Source organism: Anarhichas minor, unplaced genomic scaffold (assembly GCF_050575085.1).
Source record: "Anarhichas minor isolate MPS153535 unplaced genomic scaffold, ASM5057508v1 ptg000001l, whole genome shotgun sequence".
NCBI classification, from domain to species: Eukaryota; Metazoa; Chordata; class Actinopteri; order Perciformes; family Anarhichadidae; genus Anarhichas; species Anarhichas minor.
In genome coordinates this window covers 2,289,006-2,313,311 of record NW_027466447.1, presented here as the reverse complement: position 1 = coordinate 2,313,311, position 24,306 = coordinate 2,289,006, and the positions used below count along the sequence as shown (strand labels likewise).

Below are 24,306 nucleotides of genomic sequence, written 5' to 3'. Positions count from 1 at the left end.
TTTGTGGGTGGTGCATGTTGTTTATGTTAACGAAATGCTCCCGATCGCGGATCTTGCACTTTTAAAACTGCATGGTTTGCAATAAATGCTATGTGGAGCTTAAAGTGTTCAGTTTTTGGGTGTCAATTATTTTTAGGCCATATTCTGTCCAAGGAAACATCCTGATGCAATCTTCTAGCTATTGTTGCTGAGGGCAGACTGTTGCTCTGCTCATACAGTTTTCCTGTTTTGGGCATATATTGTTGTAATTTTGTGAGTCTTTTTCCTGTAATGTCATTGTCACACAGTTTTGTAGTGTATATGATCCTCCAGCAGCAAAAATCAGGCCAGGTGTGGACACACGTCTGTGGAAATCCATCATCTAAAAAATGTCAACCTCTTGATAGCGCAATAAAAATGTCAGGGGATTACCAACGTTGCCACTCCTTGAGCCAAACCGCTAATCTGGCTAAAAATGCATGCATTTACAGTAGATTAAAAACAAAATTGTGCATAAATAGGTCTCTACATTGTAAATAAATATTCCTCATGTCTGATATGAAATGCGCCAAAAACTTAGAGGCTATTAGGACAAAGGTCAGGTATTAATCTCTTCATTAAAAAGGCTGTCTGACTGTAAAGTTAAACTTAATACGTAGCCGTGTAACTTCCTGTTCTCTACGATAGAAAGGCCATCAGTGTCAAGTGCGCCTTAATAGCTGATATTTCTGGCCATAACAGCAATATGTTTCCATATCCACACTTCTATTGATCCAGGGGAAAAGATGACTGCCGAGTGTTGTGGAAATGTATCATATGGTTCTTTTAGATAACTTGTATCGCTTAAACCTGCATATGCAGATGAGGCCAACCAGACTCATTAAAAAGCTAATAATAAATGATCTCACCACTTAAAGGTATTTTAGCATTTCTGGCTGGCTGTAGTGTCATCCTGATCTCACCACCTAACCCTCTTCCCACGAAAAGGCTGGGAACGTGGCCTTGGTGGGTGCAGTGGCAGACAGAGGACGACATCTGCGAGGGGGGGGGGGTGAAGGGAGAGGAGACGAGATAATGTGCATATATACGCTGTTTTGCTCCGAACCATCTGTGGGGAAAAAGCTCTATCCATTCAGCTGAATTATTATTAGTGTCTGTTCAATAAATATGTTTTTATATTTAAGAGTTTTCTCATCTCGGTTATTTCTCACCGGGAGGTTAAAAATATTATTTTCCACCACACCGAGCACAGATTCTTTTTCAGGATATCGCTGATCCACACGTAGTGACATGCAGCAACACCTACAGTAAGAGCTCAATGGACAGCCTTGACTTGGAATGCTTCTCATGCATCGTCACTTTGCGTGGTGTATACTATGAACTGCCTATATTATTGTGCACTTCATCCATACCACATTAGCAACCTGTCCGTATGATGCATGGTTAATCTTGTATACGTGATAATGTGTCCTTTACGCTCTGCACTTCATACACAGACCAATAACTAATGCAGTTAACCATACATTTCATATCGCTGTTTTTGAAAACAATGTACTGGAACTCCAAAACAGCCATGTATTCAGTTTTAGGAACAGTTCATACTTCAAAATGCCAAATTTTGGAGATGCATGTTTTTTTCCAAAGGACAGCAACACTATGCAGTCTTCCTGCAGCATTGTCTTTACAGCCTCCAAAAACATCAAATGAACGTGGCTGGTTAACATAACATGGGGCTGGAAACATGTAATGTAGTTGGACAGCCGTGGATAAGCAGGCATGAAACATCAAACCTTCTTTATTATAAGAGTGGCATCATGTAGACTTTATTTTCAGGCCTTATTACCATACAGCATCTATAGTACCATAGATAAAAACCAAGAAATAAATAGTGTGTAATACTACAGTAGCACATTAAAAAGGACGCACATAAACATGATACAGCTATAGTTTCCGCCATTACTGGACAGGTGTTATAGTCTTTACGCCATTATCCATGCACATGCATGACAGTTGGTCCGCATGTCCTCTATGTTTGCCTATAGCGATCAGGTCACATTGATTTGGCATATAACTATTATACTCCAGCCATCGATTATAGTTAAACTGCGTTAATCCATGATGAGCTGTTTCCTTTAACTCATACAACAGATAGCCATCGATAACAACCACTGTTTCACTTGTTAAAAACAATGTCTGAGAGTATTTGCCACAGTTTACAATAGTTTTGGCCTCATTTAAGCAGACATAAAATCTCACGCAAATGTTCAGCACTGTTAGTCCGAATCGCATGAACTTAAATAATGTTCCGCTATCCTGTAAATAAAACAGTCCAGCAGCTAAACTGTAAAAGTGGACACTTCCACACTGATACAGAAACGTGTTTTGTGACACGCATTCCTTCTCCCCTGTAGTTTGACTCCTCATGTCGAGCTGTAGTAGAAATGCCAACAGTTCTCTTTGTGTGTGTGAATAGTTATTCTGCTTGGGAAGGAACATGACCCCTTGGTCTCCAAAACCTTTTGAAACGGTGCAACAAACACAGTCTGCAGTCTGTTGACAGAAAAAAAGTCCTGCACTCGCCAGTGGCCTATTAGTTTTAATGGTGGCACAGGTTACTTTGCATCTAGCCGTCTAGAGGTTTTCCCAGGTACACCATGGTGACTTCGGTGTTGCCGTATACTGCGGAGACAGCTGGGAAAAGGCAAGCTTTGGGCAGTCCACGAAACGCTATACCGAGAAACTCAAAACCCCTCTCGAAGGCTAACGTCTTGTCATCCATGTCTAGAATCACTCGTATTCTCTCCCCGATCTATGGACAAACACAATTACACATTGCCGGATTACAAAAATAACAAATAACACATTTTAAAAACAACAACAACTAATAGGGCAATACATTCCACAAGTTATTCTTGGAGTATCTAAAATCATATGAGGGTACAAACGACAGATGTGACTCCGGCTCCTACCTGATATTTTGGCGCATTGTTACACTGGGGGAAATTTCCATTGACCTCCCCATTATGAAGCAGGTTGTTGTCGACCAGGTTCCAGCCCCAGCTCTGGTCATCACTGCCCAGCAGGGCCAGGTAGCCCTGGCACTGCATGGACGCACGCTTGGTGGCAAGGCCTATCACTGCGACGGTGCCAAGAGGGCCTTCCCACCAGATCTCCCAGGCGTGCCTCCCTTCCAAAAAGCCGATCTTGCCACGAGCACCATCCGTGCTCTGGGCAATAGGGTTGCGGTGCAGGGTGAAGCCGTTCTTCTTCACGTAAACATTGCGGGAGCAGTCGTGGGTGCTCAGAGCATGTTGAAAGGCCTTGAGCTGTAGAGGACGATTGGACAGGGACGACAGCTTTAGTGAAAAGACATTTAGGTTTGAACAATCCTATAGTGCAATTATGTGTAATGGTTCAAAAATCATAATTATGAATAAATATAAAATATTTTGGAATTGTTGGGTGCTACAGTTAAAAGGAAAGCCCTATTGTATTTGTTGGTGAACACTGAAGATCTGGGAAACATATCCTATATGCTGTATAGATGCCTACATAAACAAGGTGAGACATGGTCATGGACTTAGGCTTTGATACCATGCAGGACAGAATGTATTGCACCAATCAGGGCTTAAGAGCTCAAAGCTTCTGTAAGGTCTTCTTCGTTTTATAAGAAAATAATTATGGCTGCTATTATAATTTGAGAAAAATTAATCAATATCTGAAAGACTAATTTCCCAAGATTGTGGTCTAGGACCTTTTAAAGTTCCTTGAAGTAGTTTCGGTTCCCATGGAAAATCAACAACAATTTCATGACACAAATTTTCATACAGAGACAGCTCTTAGATTTCTCTTACAGGGGGCTTATTATTTCCTTGCACATGGTGCACAGAATTATCCAATAATAAACAGTAACAGTAACCTCTCTATTAGGTCATGATATAAAATAGGATACAATGACCTAATGTGAGCTAATGACAACAAAACACATGATTTAGCCTGTCAAATCCTTACACCAAGGCCCATTTAAGAATCTGCCAATTTAATTCGGGGCTTTAAGAAAACATACAAATGTATTAGTGTTACTTTGTATGTGTTTACAAAAGACCGAGCTCGAATCGATAAGGTCTTCTGGCATACAATATTATTGCTTATTGGTGTATCCTTAGGACAGTGTACAATTTACCACATCATCAGTCACGTTACGTGAGGGTGTTTGCAGAGCACAGGTATGCACTAAACAGGCAGATATTTGAATGGGGTTCGCCACAAATCACGGTTCTCTTAACCCGAGACAACAGCGGTATGCTGGTAAACCTACTTTCCCCTTGTAGGTGGGCAGGTTGCACAGGATGTCAGAACGCATAGCTTCATCGCTCAAGGACCGGCTGCAGAGGCTGCGCCACACCTCGCTGTTTTCATCCGCCAGCATGTTGTTCCAATGCCAGCAGACCAACGCGCAACGCGTCAAGTCGGTCAGCTCCAAGTACGAGAAAACATGCTCCAGGACCCGAGCTGGCAACCTCCCGGCCACCCCTGCGCCTCCTCCGGCTGCGGCAGCGTAGGGAGAGCCGGCGGAGCTGCAACTGGCTGCCGCTGCTGCGCCCTGACAGGAGGAGCCTCCTCCCCCACCGGCCGCTCCAGACATTATGGCCCTGATCTTTACCGACGACTCCAGTCGACCGAATAGTTACACCTTACACCGTAGAATGATACCCTAATATAAGATAAATAGCAACATTTTGCCTATAAAATCGCATACAGGTCGCAGTATAACCACAACAGTATGGACCCTCTACTCTTCCCAGTTCAATGGCTGAATGGAAGCGATGCGTCAAGGTCCTGGAAGAACAAATATACATATAGTTGTGCTGTCACAGAAAATTTTAATTTAATTTAGAAAAAATGTTGTTTACATTATTTGTTAAGTATAATCAGCTAAATCCAGTAATGATAAATTGTCAGATAAAGGAAAGCCCTACCAACGTCAAATATTTTCTATAGCCTGCAAGGACCGTATGGTCGACATAATAATGAGCTCAAGGAGAATTGCCACAATGTTGCAGGGTTTAGGGACCTTACATATTGTTGCTATGTCACATTGTCGCAACCGTGTGGCAAAGAAAACAAACATCATAAAGGCACTGTACTCAATACAAATTGCATTACTAACAAATAAATAATTGTATCTGATTTGTTACGTCGTTTAGTCAAATTAATAATCGTTATAGAGACTGTGCTTCTATTGGGGCAGTTTCGATAGAAAAATGCTTTAGTGTGTAAAGACGAAAAACAAATAGCTACACGTTACCAGAATAGAATTGGTCACAGTCTGATAAAGCGTCGTAATATGTTTTATTTTCGCCACGTGACACTACACGGAAGTGACGCAGATGCTCAAAAGAGTTCAGCAAAAGCATCTGGGAGCAAAACAGCAGCTAGCTTAAATACAATTTTCCACCAGAAGACCAAAGGAGCGGACTAACGGACGATCAGAACAGTCAACAGTGAGTCTTTGTTGCTTATTAATCTCTAGATAAAATGATCCGTGTGTTATCGGGGTTATCTGTAGGGCTGAGACGCGCGTTACTGCAGACCACAGCTGTCTGGCTGTCTGTCTCTTGTGCTGTGCGGCCTGTTGACAAGCTGCCCCCATCTGGCTGCTGTCCGGGGACGGTCCGATGACTTTGCTCGGGTCGGACAGGTGATTAGAGGGTCCGTCCGCACATCGGAACCGACCTGCTACGGTGAAACACGTTTAGATAGCGGCGGATTTGTGCGGATATTAAAGGCTCGTGAGCTAAGCTAGCTAATGATAACAAAGCCCCGCTACGTTCACCTTTCGGAATTCTTCTACTTAAAGGTTGCCATCTTTATTTTTTTTGTAGGCAACATTTTCCAACGTCACCTGAAAATGAGCCTCTTTACACCTCTTGAGTATCGAGGCCGGATGCAAACAAGATTATATGCAAACCACCAAGCGGGACTTTGTTAAAAATAAAAATAAATAAAAAAAGATCAACTTATTGTATTGCGTCACACTCTCCGTTCATGTCGACTGCATATTTTAGTGGAAGAAAACAGTCATTGCTAAAATATTGTATATAGTTTGTGATGTGTTGTCAATTTGAAAATATGATAGTAAGGATTAGTCGGGTTATATGTTGCCCTATGGTTTCCGTACAAAGTCCGACTGTAGAATAGATTTGGGTTTGTAGGACTCCTCTCCATAACTACATGAGGTGCTGGTAATCTACTCATTAGAAATAGTGGTGTCCTTGTTTTCGGTTAACACAATAACAAATATAGTATGGAAATGATGCGTTTCCGTCACTGTTTAAATTGTCCTTGAATCAGCAGACCTACAGTGATGTAATGGTTTGCGGACCCCCGCTAGAGGGCACTTTTCTTTTCTTTTTTCTTCTCTTTTTTTTTCAGTTAATGAGCATCATGTGTAGCAGAAGTCGATGTCTTTCTCTTGTGTAATGGAATTTAGAAAGTTGTAAAACTGCTGCAACGCAACCAACGCAACTCTGTAAATGATTGAACAAATGTAGCGTTTGTTTTTATGAAATGTTTCCAAATGCATGTGTCCTAGGGAGTATATTTCAGCTTTTCTATACACGGTATAGTACAAAATTACAGTTGCATTACTATGAAAGCGAAGTGGATGAACACAGAAACAGTAAGGTGTAGTAAGTGGTCATACTTAGTTAAGACATGGGGGGGGGGGGGGGGGAATCAAAACTAAGATTTTAAAGAAGTGCCGAAGTCCATGTTAAATTCTGCATATTGTGCAAAACCAAAACGATGGTATTCCAGTTATCAGTATGTGTGCACAGCGCTTAAAAGGTGAATAAAAACAGTTGTGACTATATGACCTAGCAAGGTCATTTCATGTAAGCCACCGGCAGTCCTCCCTGTTCCCTCACGAGAGGATATCATATTCCCAATACAACATTGTTGTTTCCTTTTAACCTTTCTAGTCACGGAAATGTCCATATTTCAGACCATCACTTGGCACTATCATCTATCTGCAGCATCATGGGAATGTCTGCATTTCATCATGCTTTGCTCTGTTTTTGCTGCAGAAGATACTGTCTCATAGGCTGCTTTTGGAACTCATGAGTCTCCTGAACCTGTGCTACATTTACCCAGATGATCTTATCAATTTAGTTTGTTGTTTTGTCAATTTTACATTCTCTGAAACTCGCATTCTCTTTTTCATTGCAGCATCCGTAAATAGACGTCCATTATGAATCCAGTTTACAACCCTGCAGCAGCAGGGGTCCCCTTTACCAATACCAAGGGTATGGGTTACCCAGGTAAATCCCCGTGTTGATGTGTAATGCTTCAAGCAAATATCTTAACTGCAATCAAATATTCTGAAATCAAGAAAGTTGAAAATGATCGATTTTTTTGATGTTCTGTTTTTGGTCATGGCAGCTGGATTCCCTGTTGGCTATGCAGCAGCTGCTCCAGCATATCACAATATCTATGCAGGAGCGAACGCAGCCTTCCCCAGTGGTAAGAATGTTTGTAGACTGTGTGTTTGCACTGTGCACGACATTAGCTAATGGAGATTTTACAAGTCGGTGCTGTTGCAAGGATTTCAACACCTCTTCAGGTTGTAAGCGGGTCAGAGTTTCCGTCTGCGGACCTTTCTTAAGATGCAGTTGTTATTCACCAATTTTGCAACAACTGCATATTTCTTCACCCACTGACTGAAAGTGACTTGCACTGAATAGTCGGCAGTACTAACTTTAAGTGTCTTCCTTCCACCCAGGCTACGCTCCAGGCACTCCTTTCAAAATGTCCTGCTCTCCCAACAATGGGACTGTCCCACCATACTCCTCCTCACCCAACCCCTACCCTGCCGGTGTTTACCCAGTCAGGAGCACCTACCCCCAACAGAACCCCTATGCACAGGTCGGTGCATTTGTGTTGTTGACGGGTGACAGATTTTGGCTCTTGGCTGCGTTATTAAAGTATTATCCAGGTTGGCCTGAGGATGGCGCAATAATCAATAGGTCCAAATTTCAAACTTCAAGGCCATAACTGGTTTCTTTGTTTCGATTTGTCTTCTGTCAGGTTTCACCTAACTTTAACAAAGTCCTGTTTTATTTTATAATTTTGAACTGTAATGTGGTGTTTCCTTCTTCTTGGATCCAGGCACTAATACCTTCACAACAGCAAGGCACTTATTACACACAGCCTCTGTATGCTGCACCGCCTCACGTTATCCATCACACTACAGTGGTCCAGCCAAATGGGATGCCCGCGGCCATGTATGCCCCGCACATGGCCCCCCAACGCCACAACAGTGTCGCCATGGGGATGGTAGCCGGCACCACCATGGCCATGTCAGCTGGTGAGCATCCGTTTCTGTTTTTATCATTTAACCAGTATCTATACTTTGTAGAGATGCATATGAAGCTATACCACCTTGTGTTGAATATAGCAAAATAAACATATATTATTACGCATGCCCAGTTTGCTTTTACAGTCTCAGTAGATCTGTGCCCCATTATTTGTTGTGAAAGTGTATATTATATCAAACTTGTGCACCGGTGTTCACTCTGTGGCCACTTTGCTTCCTAGGAACTCTGCTGACAACTCAATCACCAGCGTCTGTTAACCCCCACCAAGTCACGATGCCGACATATCGGCATCCTGGCACACCCAGTTACACCTACCCACAGTGGTGAAGAGAGGGAAGCGTGAGTATGCTGTTTTGGTATTTGCCGGCCGTATGTAAGTCTGATATGGGTTCAAGATTGTTGCATGCATTTAACATTTGTTTTGAATAAAACGCGTCACCCCTCTGGCTTTTTCGTCAACTGTTTAAAACCTTCTCTTAAAGTCACATGCAGGTGTTAAGTCTATATTTCCACATGTTGTTTTCTCTGCAGGTCAGAAGATGGTAGATATGCATTCACACTCTACTCCAGTGTTTTTTGCTATTGGTGAAGACCTGCCCTGCCAGCGTCTGCAACCAGTTACTCTTCTTCCAGTATAATGTGAATCTAAAACCTAACTACATAGAACGAGGCCCATTTGGATAGGAGGGGGTGAAGAATAGGCCCATCCCCATGACCCCTCTCAATGGAATAAGGCTGCATTCCATGTCACACCCCAGCGCCAGCACCTCTACAACCTGCTGCATATCTCGCATCAAACAGCAATGCCTCCATGCAAACTTTTTTTTGTGGATTGTCATGCAGGTTTTTTATAGCTTAAACTATTAAGTGGTGAAAAGGGAGTTTGGAATAGTATTTTTTGTTTCTTTTAATTTGGGGGATACATATGATGTTGAATGCATGTGTATATATAGATATATGAAGTAATGCTAGCGCAATCTACCTGCTGTGACAGATGCAAAATCAAACAAAAGGCACACGTCCAAAGGATCTGAAAAAAAAAAAAAAAAAGTAATAATCTGCAATGCTGAATCACCAGTGACCATGTCTTACATGTGAAAGATTAAAAGGCGAGAAACGTTTATTCATGCAAAAACATACCTGCACACACATGTGCAGACCAAACTGTACTCTTTTCACTGCTTCGTGTTTTGGTAATTGGAGCTAGGTTTTTATTATTTCTCTCAGTGATGCAGTGTATGCATTTCGTCTTACCATTTTTTTGTATTTTAGGAAAGATGGGACTTTGAGTTTGTGCCTCCGACTGACGGCCATTCCAATACTTAATCATTCTGAGCGTTTTATTTTTCCTCTGCTGTCCAACCTTTTAGGAGAAGAGTACCAACTATTCCAAAAGTGTGCAGCAGCTTTGGGTTCCTGTTTTATTTTTTATTTTTTATTTTTTTTCGTTTTTTTTTTGAGTGATATCAATGTTTTAACTATTCACTTATTTTAGCCGGAAGCATTCTTGGTGGGGAACAAGTAGAGGACGTTTTGGAAACCATTTGCACCCTTTTAAGAGTGCAGAGAGTGGATGAGTAGGACCAGCGTTGTGTGTATGTGATTGTATGTGTGTGTTTTAAATGAGAATTGAAATAGAAACCATTCAAAATGGTGCCATATAGTGCGAAGCGCCTAGAATATTCGGCCTACATCTCACAATAATCAATTTGCTCTTAGGTAGGTCTGAAGCACTACATCATCAAATCAAGCTAATTGTGGACATGTTAAGAAAACATGATATTGTTAAACTCTATTTGTGAATAGCACTACTGATGGAAGGCACTAATTCAAAACAGTAAAGATATCTGACCTTTTACATTGCTCGCTGTTTTACCTCAAGGTTCCAGGCTAACCCACCAATATCACTGTTTCAGACATGCTTTTCTATGTTGCCTCAGTCACCTCAGTTAAATAATCTGTTTTGTAAATGTTATTTTTGTGATTTTGGTTCTTGTTTTGTATTCTAAAGAAAGACCAAAAATAAACAAATATAAGAATAATCTTTGTTTCCCCTTTATTGTGCCGTTTTGTACTTCCTGGCCCACCTGGCAGATATAGTAAAGCTCTTAACAATATGTAATTATTGATAATAATAATTAAAGATTGAGGAAAATGTGTTTTCACATGAATAATTGCACAACCACATTCTCCAAACTGTGTATTGTTGGCCAAACAGGTGATATGTAATCAAGCTGTAAAAACGTTGACAACTTTAGAGCGACAGTTAACACATTCTGTACTGAGAGAAATGTGGGTGCTGTAATCCTGTGCAGCTAGAACGAGAAAACGACCTCGATGCTCTACTGTACGGTAAACGGCTGTGACAGAATCAGCTCCACATGCTGTAAAAATGTCATTGAAGTAGCTCTTTGTCAAAGGAAAAAAAACATCAAAGCAAAACTTGCATCAAAAGGCCACTTTCAGTCGGTTTGTAACTCGGGCAAGAAGTCCCAATGTTTAGGTGTGATTTGCAGTTTAGGTTGAATTTATTATAGTGATTAAAAGCAAACATTTCTCGTGCAGTCTCTCTCTTGCTCTGGTAAAACAACACCTGTCCCTTCCTGGTGCATCACCTGCCACTGACTCACCTCCTACCTATATCCCTTCACCTAGACAAGTGCCTGGCCTAGTGCTCGGTGCCCCTAGAGTCAACAACAAATACATACGATAACAAAATAATCAAACTAATGAAATAGTTATATTGCTCAAATAATTTTGAATTACTATTTATAGTTAATAATACGTTTGAACAGAAGAGGGCGCCGACGATTCAAGAATAGCAGAAGAAGAAGATGAAGAAGAAGAAGGGGGGTAAACGTCCCAGCATGCATTTCGGCGCGCGAAATAGAATTTTTTTTGTCTAGTTTTGGAGTACCATCCAGGGGGAATACTCGTACTGTACTAACATACAGTAATATGTTAGCCAACAGTACTAATCTTTTAAACCCTAACGTTTTTTCTGACTCATTGGTGTAAGTGTTGCTCATTTTGAAAGGTTGCAGCCGTTAACTGACGTGTAATTCAACGTTATCTTAACAGTGCTAGTGTTGTGATGCTGTTGTGTTTACAGTCAAGCAAAGTGGTGAGTACGTAACATTGAACCCGTTAATGTTTCGTTAGGGCATAGTAGATAAATATAAAGAATTCAGTGTTTTGTATTGTGTAACTTTAACACCGCGGTCAAGTCAGCAGACACTAGAATGAACCTGTTTTCAGTTTCAAGATAAAGTGCATCCGAGTGGATATTTAGCTAACGCTAGCTAAAGCTCCTACAAGCTGTTACTTGCAGTTATTTTTCTCCATATATTGTGACATTGGCTAATTTAACTTTATAACACACGAGAGGTACAAAAAGGGAATAACATCACGGTGGACACGAGGAAAGAAAATAGATAACGTCAACGTCATGAAGAATATTTACCCAAATAGTGTTCATGTTCAATATAAACATTTGCAATAGTTAGCTTAGCTGTATTGACAGGACTAAAATAAGGCCGAGCTTGTGGCATACTGTACTAGTTAGTATTTTACATTGAGAAACCAACATTAACGTACATTACATCACGAATTAATACAGAAATATGTGAGACAGATTTTTATTTCCCCCATGTAAAGTTGACAAGTTGCAGCAAGTCATAGCGGCAGCAGGGCCGGCTGTGGTTAACAGTGAATGGAGGATGAGCAGCCCAGGACCGAGCAGTGGAACACCCAACCCAACTGACCTCTTTGACGATTTATGGAGGCAGCTCAGAGAGAGCCATCATAATGCACTTCAAGGTAACTGATCCATGATGTAATGCACGCAGATAAAAAGTGATTTCCTCAATGGTTCTTGCAGGTTATAAAGAAGTCAGATACATTGTGTTTCACACTCTTCAACATGGCATTTGTTGCTGTTTTTAGAACTGGAGGAAAAAGTGAGCAAGTTGAAGAAGGAGCGCTATTTGTGAGTATATTGAGTCATTCGTTTTATAATATTAAAGAAATGATGATAATAACATGTTTTACCCTGGCTTTAGGAGCTCTTTTGTGAATGGCTGAATAGAATCTACCTGTCATTGCATTTGTTTTCTTCAGAGATGCTCAGAGTCTTGAGGTGTTTCACCTTCGTACCCAGCAGCTAAAGGAGCAAAACAAAACCCTGCAGGATGCCGTCAGTCGCCTGCAGGAAAGGTAACTTCATTCCCAACAGGTTGACTTTGTCAGAAACAATATGGAACAAAGACCAGCAACTTGTTTCACTGTTTCCAGGCTCTGTATGGGAGAGTGTGATCGATGCGCCATCTTAGAGGAGGACCTAAAAAATAACCAGGATCAGAATTTGCGTCTCATTGCCAAACTGAGTAAGTTTGCTCATTATTCTTATTATTCCATTATCAGATAGAGAAGTGACGAACTGCAGGTCAACACCCTTCCTGTTGTAAAAAAGAAAAAGAAAAAAACACTTATGTTCTACTTTAACACTTTGTCCCAATGTTTGAATCACTTTGAGAATAATACATTAACTGCTTATAAAAGAAAATAATCAAATACAGAAACATTAATTGTACCTCTTTGCTAAGGACAATATCCCCGCTGCTGAAGTGGAATACTTAACAATATCCACTACTCATTATGGCTGCTTGCTGAGACTGAATTTCTGAAGCTGCATTTTGGTCAGGCGAGAACTTTACCAGGCACTAGAAATCTTAATCACTTTCAAACGTATTTCCAGGACAAAGGTCAGGGCATGGCACTTCTTCTTCTTGAAGATCTTCACACCTTCACATGATTGCACTGCACATTTTTGCTGACTGGGGTTTCCTTAATGATGTAATTTCAATTAAATAAAATAAAAAATGTTGTCATCTGATGATAAACAAATGGGAAAAGTGAAGTAACTTTTGAGTTGAAACCAGTGGCGTGCCGTGTGTTTTATACCTGGGCCTTCAATGCTGTCCTACTACAGTTGAACCACCTCCTAATAACCTCATGCATTATCACGAAGCATTACCGCATGACGGGATGCTTCGTCATTAACGGGCAATGCAGAACCAGTCACATATATTTATATGACAACAAAGCAGGTAGAATAACATAAAACCCAAATAACACGATTCAACAAGCCTCTGCACATTCCAGCAACACTGCGGCGCTAAAACACGCATTTCTCCACAGACAAGATCACCATTCAAATATTATTCACATCAGAGGGAACAATATAGAAACCATAGAAACATTAACGCAGTAGTAACGCTACTGCAGATGTAAAACAAAATCAGTTCACTTTACCAAAGCTGCTGTTCACTAAAGACAAAGTCCATCCTCCTTTATTTGTTAACAAAGAGTTCAATGACGCGGTTGTACAGAACATCGGTTCAGTTCCAGCCAGAGGTCCTTCTCCATTCATGGACGCCAGTGAAGACAGTCGAGCCTCCCCAGTTGTGTTTCTTGAATACGTTTTAATGTGTTTGAGGGCTGAAAATGTTTTGTTGAAGACAATCAACAATATCGTCCCCATTTACTTCAACTGCAAAAGGATTCACTTGTAATTCTGCAGGCCTCGGGCAGATTGTTTTACCTAGAGACAGCACAGGGGAGAAATCTGATTGGACTTAAAACAAGCTGTGCTGGAAGCAGGGCAACAGAGGAAGACAGTAGCTGTACAATGATTAGAATACAAGTAGTGTATTTGTGAAAAATAATTTAATTATAAAATAGCTATAACTTTGTGATTCTGTCAGTGTCTAGGCCAGCAGAGAAGGCTTTGCTGGCCCTGACGGCCCACCACTGTTGAAACTGAAGTCAACATCAAGACTTCATGTGTTGGACTGACCAACCCACCATATGCTCCAAAGTCTGCTGCTCAACCGATAGCGGGCTCACAGTTTTTTATACATTTAAGATTTGAGGGCAAAAAACACCTAATTTTGCATATGTATTCATTATGGACCAAAATAGCTTCCTGAAACCGTGAATAACCTTGTTTGTCAGCTTTCCAATAATCAGAGAACCATGCTGTTGGGTTTATTTTTGAAGAGGTTATCCGTGCCTTTAGGTGTGGTATTTTCGACATGAAGCCTGTTAAGTTTTCGCAGGCCTGCGTTTTTAGCCACGCTAGCACTGCTCTCGGGATGGCAACGTTGGTTGGTCTAGCATTTTTGTCCGTACTGAAATATCTCGAAAGCTGTTGGATGAATTACCATGATATTTTTGGTCACACATTCATGTTACCTCGACAATGAGTCTTAAACACTTTGTAAATACATCAACAGTTCCTCTAGTGCCATTATCAAGTCAACAATTCAATTGGTGCAGTAGTACTGTTTATTACCAAATACCTGCAAAACTAATAGCATTCCCATCAGCCTCAGCTGTACTTTGTTCTTAGTGCTAATCAGCTAATGTTAGCATTCTAGTGCCTAAATACAGCCCCACAGAGCTGCTAGCACAGTCTTGATTGCAGAGAATCCATGGTACTTACTACTGCATAGTATGGGTTTATATTGACCATACTAGTGTACCACCAGTTATGGCTACTAGCATGTTGAAGACCATTATGTTATTGATGGTGATGTGTGTGTGTGTGGTGTTTTTTCCCTAGAGAATGAAAGAGGGAGCCTCGAGGATGAAAACAGAAAACTACATGCTGAACTCCAAAAAGTAAAGATGTCTCGGTAAGCTCTTTAGTGTGTTACAACATGTTCTCTTTGACATTGTAAAAATATATGCAATTTTCTATATTTCATCAGCTGTTTTTTGTAAAAGTTGCCCTTTGTATCGTTGTGGTTTCACTTCTGCTTTGACTAGTCAGGTTTCAAGTGTCCTGGCACAGGATTAAAGCTCCAGTTAAATATTGCAGGTGTTGTTCTTTTATCAGCTTAGAGCCCCAGCAGGCCTCATCCTCGGAACAAGAAGACGGCATCATCCCAGACTCGCCAATCCTGACGAGCTCGCTGCCTGTTGCAAACAAACTGAAGAAACGAAAAGATATCAACAAAATGAAGCACGTTCGTTATGCAGAGATGCCTCTACCAAACAAGTCGCTCTTCATTGGTCAGTCAGCTTTAAAGGAACTGTTTTCTGATCCACATGTCTGAATGCACCAAGTCTTCTAACGGGTCTGGTTCTGTTTTTAAAGTTCTGGATGAGGAGCCTGTTGACGCTACAAAGAATCCTGGAAGAGCACAAGTGCTTGTACCCAACACATGTGAATTGGACACATCCCAAATCTCAAGTATGACTTCATCCCCTGTACTCCTATTATATCATCATTATTTCATAAATAAGAAATATGAAAACAGGAAGACTACTTCTAGTTTCTAAGAGAACAGGAATTGTAAACCATATATATGTCCTTCCTTTAGAACTTGTCTATAACTCAAAGTACTAGATGAGCACTGGGAAACATTTATCTCTACATGCACACCCATCCTATCAGCCTAATTCAGACGGTGGTGCTACATAGAAAGAGGCGTTGCTACAGATTCAAGTGTTAAGCCCTCTCTACTTGGAGGACTGATTGATGAAAACTGATATGAAGCATCATAGATCGGCAGGGATGGTAGACATGATGATACTTTTTGGAGTTTTTAGTTTTAAGAAGATAGAAATGTTTCTGTGACATGTGTAAAGGTGTTTTTGGGTATCTGTCTCTGTTCAGATGATGTGAATCTAAACCTGGAAGAAGCGATAGCAGAAACCTGTGGCCTTGAACTTATTGGCGAGCCTCACGTGGTAGGAAGGCTTCGTGCTTATTAGAGAGATTGTGTGTGTATCTAATATCAATCACACCCACATCAGCTGTTCTTGTTTAATGCTAATTAGCAAATGATATAATTTCTGTAATTTCCTTTTTGTCTTTTCTCAGAAGACCGAGACGACGGCAGGTCAGCAGAGCAGCTCAAAACCTTCCAGGAAGCATGGCTTTCGTTTAAAGTAAGGATGAATAAAGTTGGTTATGTTGGACAGTATCATGAGTTATCATTTCAAACTCAAAAAGACGCTGTGGCAGACAGCAATGCAGGCTGCTAACCCCGACCCCTCACCCCCCCATGAATTGTCGTAATTCTCTTTTAATCTTTTAGATTTCAAAACTACAATACAATATCACCATGCTTTCAAGGTTTTACTCCAATTTCCCGTATTCCTCCCATGCAAAAAAGCATTCCAATAATCATATTTGTTTCCCTTAAGACCTTACCGCTCATCCCCTTTATCAACGCTGTTCCGCGGTCCAGACACGGCCACAGAAATGTCCCCATCACTTCTCCAAAGTGTCAAAAGGTTCTCAGAGGAGGGCTCCAATAACAAAGCAAAACGGAAGAAAGAGGAAAGTGAGCCGGAGGTGCAAGGAATCGAGGAAGGGGTGGACAAACAGAAGGAAGGCAAACACGTACAACCTGAACTGACCAAACAAAGCTCCACACCTTTAAGCAATCAAGGCTTGAAGAAGTGGCTGGTGGACAGCAAGGTGAGAGATATGTCCAATAGAAGTGCCTATTATATATAAGCATGGTAATTAGGATTTAATTCCTCAGAGTGGTTTTAAATTGCCATGTGACTCTTTTAACATTTAACAGGATCAGTCAGCACAAAATGGGACCTCCAACCAAAGACCAAATGTGTCCTCTATAAGTGCTGCTTTTAAGAAGCCATATGATAGAGAAGCAAACAAGGACGGTGTTGGGAAGAAAGGAACCCCCCAGCAGGATCTGGACGCCTCACATGACCGACACAAAGGAAAGGAAGGTCAGCGTTCTGTCCTGTTGCTGGCCTGAGTGTCGTTTCATCGCTCATTTTCTTTTTTTTCTGATTGTTGGCTTTCTTTATAGTCCATTGAATTGAATGTGAGCGTACTAACTCTGCTTTCCCAGCTGGAACGTGGCTCAAAGTGGAGCCCATGTGGAGCATTGACCCTGCGCTCGCCCTGTCCATGTTCGACAGTGAGGGGAGAGGAGACGAGGTAAAGTCACATGACCTGATGTACAACAGTTGCTGGGTTCCTGTGCCTTGTTTTAGCTATAAATACACAGTCTATGGCTGTATCGTGCTGAACTGAAATGCATTATGAATTTTTTTTAAAAGCCCTTTATTGTTGTTGTGTGGGGGAAAAAAAATATCTGGTGTTACATTTTCTAAGTCTGATCGAAATAGTTTTCTCTCCTGTGTTTATGACTCAAAGAAATACTTCACCCACAAAATGAACATTTGTATATCAATTAGTCAACATGTTACCACGAGTTATTAAGTTTTTGACCTGTTTCATTTAGCAAATATCAAGCCAGTTGGAGAGTGTGTCCACCTGTGACCACTGTTTCTGTTCACGACACGTTTCTGTGATTTGAAATATGTCATGATTTTTAAGAGCACATGTGAACATGAAAATCCTCCAATCTGAAATCTTTGGGTGTGTTCAAATGGATGTATTGGATGGATGGTTGTCTCTTACACCAGGCTGTTTATCTGTATCACTGTCTATATTTTAGCAAAAGGAAGAAGAAGAAGAAGAAGAGTGTCATGGAGAATTAGTAGATTCCGACCGCACTTGGGTCAGTCACAGCCTCCTCCAGTGTCGGGGAGAAAACGTCCGGGACAGAAGGGACAGTGTGTCTGGTAGCTACAAGCTACAACTTTTAAAATAACGTATTTTGATTTACGGTGTGGTTACACATAAGCTGATGGGTCTTATCTGTCTGCTTCTCTAGGACTGGGAGAGAAGGCGAACGACAGTTTGGATATGATGTTTGATACAACAGCTTACGGGGAGTACAAGTCTTGCAACAATTCACACTTGGGCCAGAGCCAGCCATGTGGTGATGATGAAGCAGGAGAAGAGGACGACGGTAGGCTTTCAGATTGAGCTAAACTGTGTTCGTCATCGTGTCATTTGACCAGCATTTCTGTGTTTGACATTGGATGTCCCTTCATGAATTTCACTTGTGCTCATGCCCTCGTTTTAATCTCAAGATCAACAAGATCCTCATGAAAACACGATGAGCCAAAGTTACGGGCACAAGGCACGGTAAGAAGCACCCTATCAGCCTTACAGGCAGGGGCTTTTGATTGCTTTTTTTGGGGGGTCAACGTTGTTATCTTGTGGGATATTTTATGCAGAAAAATCTTTCCAGTCTCGCAGACATTGTCAATTTCCTTCAATCTACATGTTGTCCGTTTGGATTAGACGTCCAACATTCGCACACATGGCTGTGGTTCGCAAGAAAGACGAGAGAAGAAAACTGAAGGGCGCTACCTGCAAGGAATGTGAAATTGTAAGTATTTAGACCGTAAAGCCGAGAAACACTGACACGCTTCATCGCTGAGCCTATTTTGATGATGTTTATTTCAAACAGTATTACGCCCATCTTCCGGAAGAGGCAAAGCAGAAAAAGTTATCTGCGTGCTCGAGGCACCGGTTTTTATATATTCCTCCTAATACTCCTGAAAACTTCTGGGAAGTTGGATTCCCATCGACTCAGACATGCATTGAAAGAGGTAATTAACCGATTCTTTTAACTTTTGAGTTAAACCATCCATTTAACGTGGTTGGTAAAGCATTAGCAGAACATTTTAACACCTTCAGGGATCATTTAACTGTCATTCTAACAATGTGGTCAGTGTTATCAGCATCCCGTAATGATGTCAAATTCATGAGAATGACATAGAGATACTGAGATATAATTTCCTCGTAGGTTATATCAAGGAAGAGCAGAATCCTCAGGCACGTACTCGGAGAAGACAACCATTCAATGCTTTATTCTCCCCGAAGCAAAACCAGCAGGAGAGCTAAAAAAAAGTGTGTTTTTGAAAGAAGAGCTGTTTGAAATGGCCCATTTACAGTTTATAAAGAGCAGGCTTGTCACTGTGTTAAAACTGCACTGTGTACAATGAATCTCTGTTTTAACCCTCGTTAAGAATGTTGACCTCTAGTCGTCTTATTTTCAGTTTCATGTCTATAATGTCGATGTTCTTTATGTATGTGTAGACTGTTTGACTGCTTTGTGTTTAGGTAAGATCTTCTAGATTGTGTGTTTGGATAAATAAAAATAACTCGATGTCTATGGAGTGATGTAAATGACCCGAGAAATCCACTCTGCTTTACTTCGACTGCTGCAGCTCCTCATTCAGGGAGATGTCACTGTGGGTTGCAAAATGACAGCACACAGCAAGTACAATGTGTTCACAAATCAAATTTTATTTGGTCAGATTGTCAGCGCAAAAATAAAATACATTTTCTAGGTAAAAATAATCTCTTTAGCGTGCAAGCTGTGGGTTAATCCGGAGAGCTGCGACTATGTCATCCCAGCTGAGAGTCTCTGTGAGAGTACACCAGCAGGGCCTCTCCGACATGACTGGTCACCACACTGCAACCAAACAGAGGAAAAGAAACAGTAGAAGTCATTCATGGTTTGATAATAACCGATCTACACATCTCAGTACCTAGGATCACTTACCAAATCAGAGATGAAGCATTCATGTCCATGTAGAAAATGAACGGGGAGAGGGACATGGCAGTAATCTGGAAGGAGGTCAAACACTCATTACACATCACTCAGTCCTTTGATTGTGGGAATTATGATGCATGATGTGTTGGATACAAGTTTCTGTAAAGTGCACCATTTTTTTTTAAATTTAATTTATTATACTATATTGATCCCTTTAAGGGGGAAATTTGTCTCTGCATTTGACCCATCCCTGTATATAGGGAGCAGTGGGCTGCCAATGACAGGCGCCCGGGGAGCCTGGGGTTCAGTGTATTGCTCAGGTACACTTCGACACATGACACATCCCAGTCGAGGATCGAACCGTTGACCTTGCGGTTACCAGACAACCCTCTTAATCCAGTGAGCCACGGTCGCCCCACCATGTTAATAATTCAACCATAACATACTGTTAAACCTAAATTGGAAAAAAGAAAACCATATGATATACAGTATAATCACCTTGGATAAGAAGATCCAGACCCCGAAGTGCTCCAGGGACAATCCACTTTTTAGTTTGACTGTTGCCAGCATCAACAAAAAACCCAGCAGTGCACTGTGGAATGAGACTGAGGCTAATTACAAATATTCTTCTTTTGAAAAGGAGTGTCACGGCTTCCCTGTCGGAAGGAATTTCTAACATAGAAATTAAAACTTAAAAGGATAATTGTTGATGCTGAAACATGTTACTAGAACTTTCTAACACAGATCTACTTAACTATATCTGTGGGCCTCCACATATTATAAAAGGATTTCTCTGATATCCCTCAAGTCTGACATGTCAGCTGCTACCGAAAGCATGTTCTATTTCAACACTGTATGATGTATTCTCTACTAGTGCTGCTTCTCACATTAACCTAGAAGATTATTTGGCACAGCCAATGTTCATAGGTACTATTTAGGTAGCTCTATAATCATTTTTCAGTGCTTACAACAACTACCACGTGACTGAAATGTCTCACCTGGCACAGCAACCACAGTGAAATGTGTACGACTGAAGGGAGGGGAACTCCAAGGCACCCGTGAGGTCACCTGTTAGAGGGACAAAGATCTGTTTACGGGGTACAAATGTAGACCGTAAAACCTCCGTTGGGTTGTTGCAACTTTTATCACCATGTGAAATATGCTCATTCATATTCATACCTGTTGGGTGGGCTGCAATGGCCAGCAGCAGTACGCTGTTATGTAAAGGCAGAAGAAGCTAAAATTAGCAAGAGAATACCTGAAGCTGCACTTTTGTGTTTGATACATCACTACAGCCTCTCTGGATGCACACGCAAATCAATTCACCTTTTACAATCACTTAATTAAAATGAGGTTTTCTTCAAATATCGTCGGTAAGTAAGCTATTATATGTAGTTTGAAATCCCTTCTCAAGTAAAAGAAGTAGGACATGAATATAGGTCTACATCTATTGAGAAAGAGAGAATTATTGTTTGACCATTTACGACATTGTAAAACCTTCCATCTTTAACTTGTGCTTATTATGCACAAAATCCAGTTATTAAGAAGTACTTATTATTCTTACCTGAACAAGTAGTTGATGCAATGTTGTTCAAGGTCACTACAGGGAAAACATCACAAAAAGGAGCGGCCTCAGTGAACTGCTTTTAAGTTAAGTGTGTGAGTTTGGGTAAACAAGTGCAGTATTTCCTTATTTGGTTCCATCAGCAGAGTGGTTTAACAACTTTAAGCTAAAAAAAAAAGAACGTCACTTTGTGTTTGATGAGGAACAGAGGCACAGATAAGAAACAGTTTCAAGCAAAGTGTTTATGTTTACTGATATTTTCCATCATTGTGCTTCCACGTACCTCAAATTACTGGATTTGTAGTGACCTTGAAACACCCTGTATGCACCTGAAAGAGTACATGACGCCGTTACGCTCTCAGCCTCTACTGATTATTGCCATTCTTCCAATTATCTATGGCGTCCCTCAAGGCTCAAACCTCAAGCTGCTATTATTCTCATTATGTAACTCCAGAGCTATTGCAGTTAACAGTGTAGCATCTCTGTATATTCTTAGACCTACCCACACAGAGCAGATGGCCAACAGCCCAAAGGTAACCGCTGTAGTCAAACTGCAGAGTAAGCAAACATGTAAACACGAGTAGATTTTTGATTGTTAAAATGTTGGTGTTGTAATAAGTAATACCCCATTTGATGATGATGAATTATTACCTGAGGATCATGAAGGGGGAGGTTGATGGCTGAGAGCAGAATGAAGCATATGCTACGAAAATAAGCATATTCAAAGATGCAGTCATGTGAAAGGGAATATTTCATCTTTGAGTTTTGTATTTTTTAGTAGAATCTTGCTAGAAAAGTGCTTTATGGTAATAACATCATTGTTATTACCATAAAGCAATTATGCTCCTTTACAATTAAAATGCGGTGTGTTCCCTTGTGCTATCCCATCTCCTGCAACCTTTGTGTCCTTGCCATATGAAACATTGCAGCAAATGCTTCCAGTTGCATTCCATCTGGATAAAACGTACAGTTCAGGTGAAGGAAAAACGGAAAAAAGCACAAACCTGATTAATTTCAGCCATTGTGTCTTCTCCTGTCGATTGACAACCTTCAAGATTATATAACTAACAACGTGTGAGGAATTCTGAAGAGTGAAGAAAAAAGGAATGTCCTACAGAAAAAGAAAAACAAGGATTTTAGATCTATATCCCAACTGTAAATGCTGAGCATGGCAACAACCGACTAGATTATCTAGAATGAGTGCATTTGAAAACCTGCTGCATCTAAATGTGTATAGGTTATATGGCGTACAATGTGCGATAAGGCCCTGGAACCAGCATATATGTTTCCCACAAAGAGGAGGGAGCCTGGAAGCCAGGAAAGAGCTGCAGACCTGTGACACAACAGATCAGACAAAGCTCTTAATCATCCAAGTGCTTATTGGCAGCCACTGAAAACACTCAAGTATTATTACTCCAATAGTATATTTTTAAAAAAGTACCTGGTGATGCGGCTCATTTCCACCCATCCAAACTTCCCAGAGAGTAGAAGCAAGGCAGCCCCGATAAATGTCTGCCATCTGGAAATATGCAGGCCATTTTAATCAAGATGCAGCTTTAGATTTAAATGTATAGCTTTTTAAAAATTCATAATTAATTTAAATAAAAAATAGTTGTTTGATGCTGTATTGATTCATTGAATATCGTACAGGGAACCTTTTAAAGCATTTTTCAATGTGCCTACACCTGTAATGACGATGAACTGATACAGCATGAACCTGTACTCACCCTTGAAATAACGTAGGATAGGTGAATTTCAACACTGACAGGACAAACTGAAAAAAATAAGCAAAAAAGAAAAATATACTTCAGGTCATGAGTTTATCATAAGCTAGCCAGTGTGGTTACTTGTCTAACTTATTTTGGTACAAATAAATACTCCCACTGGCACCAAAAAAATATAAAATTCTGCCAATTCAGTGTGTCCATAATCAGCACAAAGACACTTATTTGGTATAATAAAACTCTGAATGTATGGGGGGGATTCACTCTTCAATTCGGCGCGTTGTACATCCAACAACATGTCATTTTTTACAATGTATTACTTTTCTATTGTTTTGTGCCAACATTGAGGTTGAGGATGTGTTAATACAGTCAGTAGTGGTTGGTAGTTGCTTTGATGGGTCATGTTCATGCTTGATTAGTTACAGCAGACCGAGAAGACTCTTGAATGATGATCACTTCATGGTTATTGCTGATGATGAGGGTTACATTGCAGTTTTCTGAAAGTTTCACAGAGATAAGTCACGTTCTCCACACTGGGAGATGTACAATAATTTAAATGGAGCCTTGCTGTCAATTGCTTTGCTTGTACGCTGCAAAATAATAATAAAAAAAGATCTAGTGTGACAGTTATAAATTAAATCGATGCATTAAAGTCACTTTTTTTTACTTTGCTTGAAATATGTACTTTTACTTGGAGTTGAGATAAAACCATATCCGACTCAAACTCACCTTATTCGTGAAATATGATACAACGAATACAAAACTGAAAGCGAGGCCAGTGATGTGTCTTCTCCACTGCATGTTGACCTCCGACACACTGCAGCAGGGACATGATTCCTAACAACTAATAATACTTTTATTCAGCGTCAATACACGAACTCTGTCTCAAACTCGAGACATTTCAAGATAGGAAACTTCTCTCACTGTGATGACACGTCAAGACACTGTGAGACAAAGATCGTCAATGTTTGGGATGATCGTTCACTGGTCCCAAATGTGAATCACGCTGCTTCATGAAGGCGGCTTTCGTTGTTTCTCTGCAGGATAATCTGCAATGAATAAGTATTGAATATATACAAAATAAAACAAAAGCATTTCGACTAATAACGAATACTACATGTGGCCTACCCCAGGATCTGTATGGGGTCATAGTAGTGCTAAAAATGATTCAGTGTCGATTCGTCTAAAAGTAGATT

The 24,306-nt window shown here is 40.7% G+C and overlaps 4 protein-coding genes across 10 annotated transcripts; 2 read left to right on the top strand and 2 right to left on the bottom strand.

Moving 5' to 3' along the window:
* Nucleotides 1-1,758: 1,758 nt before the first annotated feature.
* Nucleotides 1,759-5,293, bottom strand: fbxo45 (F-box protein 45). Its single transcript, XM_076088031.1, has 3 exons — nucleotides 4,298-5,293; nucleotides 2,949-3,305; nucleotides 1,759-2,788 (listed from the first exon to the last, which is right to left on the bottom strand). Exons 1-3 carry the CDS (start codon nucleotides 4,622-4,624, stop codon nucleotides 2,603-2,605), a joined length of 870 nt encoding a protein of 289 aa, XP_075944146.1. The 5' UTR covers nucleotides 4,625-5,293; the 3' UTR covers nucleotides 1,759-2,602.
* A 39-nt stretch (nucleotides 5,294-5,332) lies between these two features.
* fam168b (family with sequence similarity 168 member B) lies at nucleotides 5,333-10,399 on the top strand. The gene is made up of 7 exons (XM_076088142.1): nucleotides 5,333-5,483; nucleotides 7,210-7,301; nucleotides 7,423-7,503; nucleotides 7,763-7,905; nucleotides 8,149-8,347; nucleotides 8,578-8,696; nucleotides 8,889-10,399. Exons 2-6 carry the CDS (start codon nucleotides 7,232-7,234, stop codon nucleotides 8,682-8,684), a joined length of 600 nt encoding a protein of 199 aa, XP_075944257.1. The 5' UTR covers nucleotides 5,333-5,483; nucleotides 7,210-7,231; the 3' UTR covers nucleotides 8,685-8,696; nucleotides 8,889-10,399.
* Nucleotides 10,400-11,244: 845 nt separating this feature from the next.
* rbbp8 (retinoblastoma binding protein 8) lies at nucleotides 11,245-18,406 on the top strand. Its single transcript, XM_076076312.1, has 16 exons — nucleotides 11,245-11,481; nucleotides 12,015-12,176; nucleotides 12,303-12,345; nucleotides 12,477-12,572; nucleotides 12,651-12,742; nucleotides 14,983-15,055; nucleotides 15,241-15,434; nucleotides 15,520-15,615; nucleotides 16,042-16,115; nucleotides 16,249-16,316; nucleotides 16,575-16,851; nucleotides 16,961-17,129; nucleotides 17,255-17,379; nucleotides 17,867-17,993; nucleotides 18,086-18,223; nucleotides 18,348-18,406. The coding sequence occupies exons 2-16, from the start codon at nucleotides 12,077-12,079 to the stop codon at nucleotides 18,404-18,406; spliced, it is 1,731 nt and encodes a 576-aa protein (XP_075932427.1). The 5' UTR covers nucleotides 11,245-11,481; nucleotides 12,015-12,076.
* Nucleotides 18,407-19,552: 1,146 nt separating this feature from the next.
* slc35d4 (solute carrier family 35 member D4) lies at nucleotides 19,553-24,038 on the bottom strand. Of its 7 annotated transcripts, none has more exons than XM_076087731.1 (15): nucleotides 23,840-23,992; nucleotides 23,431-23,607; nucleotides 23,114-23,160; nucleotides 22,828-22,905; nucleotides 22,638-22,719; nucleotides 22,391-22,497; nucleotides 22,038-22,089; nucleotides 21,889-21,937; nucleotides 21,670-21,715; nucleotides 21,387-21,422; nucleotides 21,002-21,036; nucleotides 20,821-20,890; nucleotides 20,321-20,414; nucleotides 19,832-19,896; nucleotides 19,553-19,741 (listed from the first exon to the last, which is right to left on the bottom strand). In XM_076087731.1, exons 2-15 carry the CDS (start codon nucleotides 23,452-23,454, stop codon nucleotides 19,675-19,677), a joined length of 852 nt encoding a protein of 283 aa, XP_075943846.1. In that variant the 5' UTR covers nucleotides 23,455-23,607; nucleotides 23,840-23,992; the 3' UTR covers nucleotides 19,553-19,674. The 7 variants fall into 7 exon arrangements, with proteins under 7 accessions (XP_075943846.1, XP_075943665.1, XP_075943506.1 ...); XM_076087550.1 differs by having other exon boundaries at nucleotides 23,478-23,607; XM_076087391.1 differs by lacking the exon at nucleotides 23,431-23,607 and having other exon boundaries at nucleotides 23,840-24,035.
* Nucleotides 24,039-24,306: the final 268 nt, after the last annotated feature.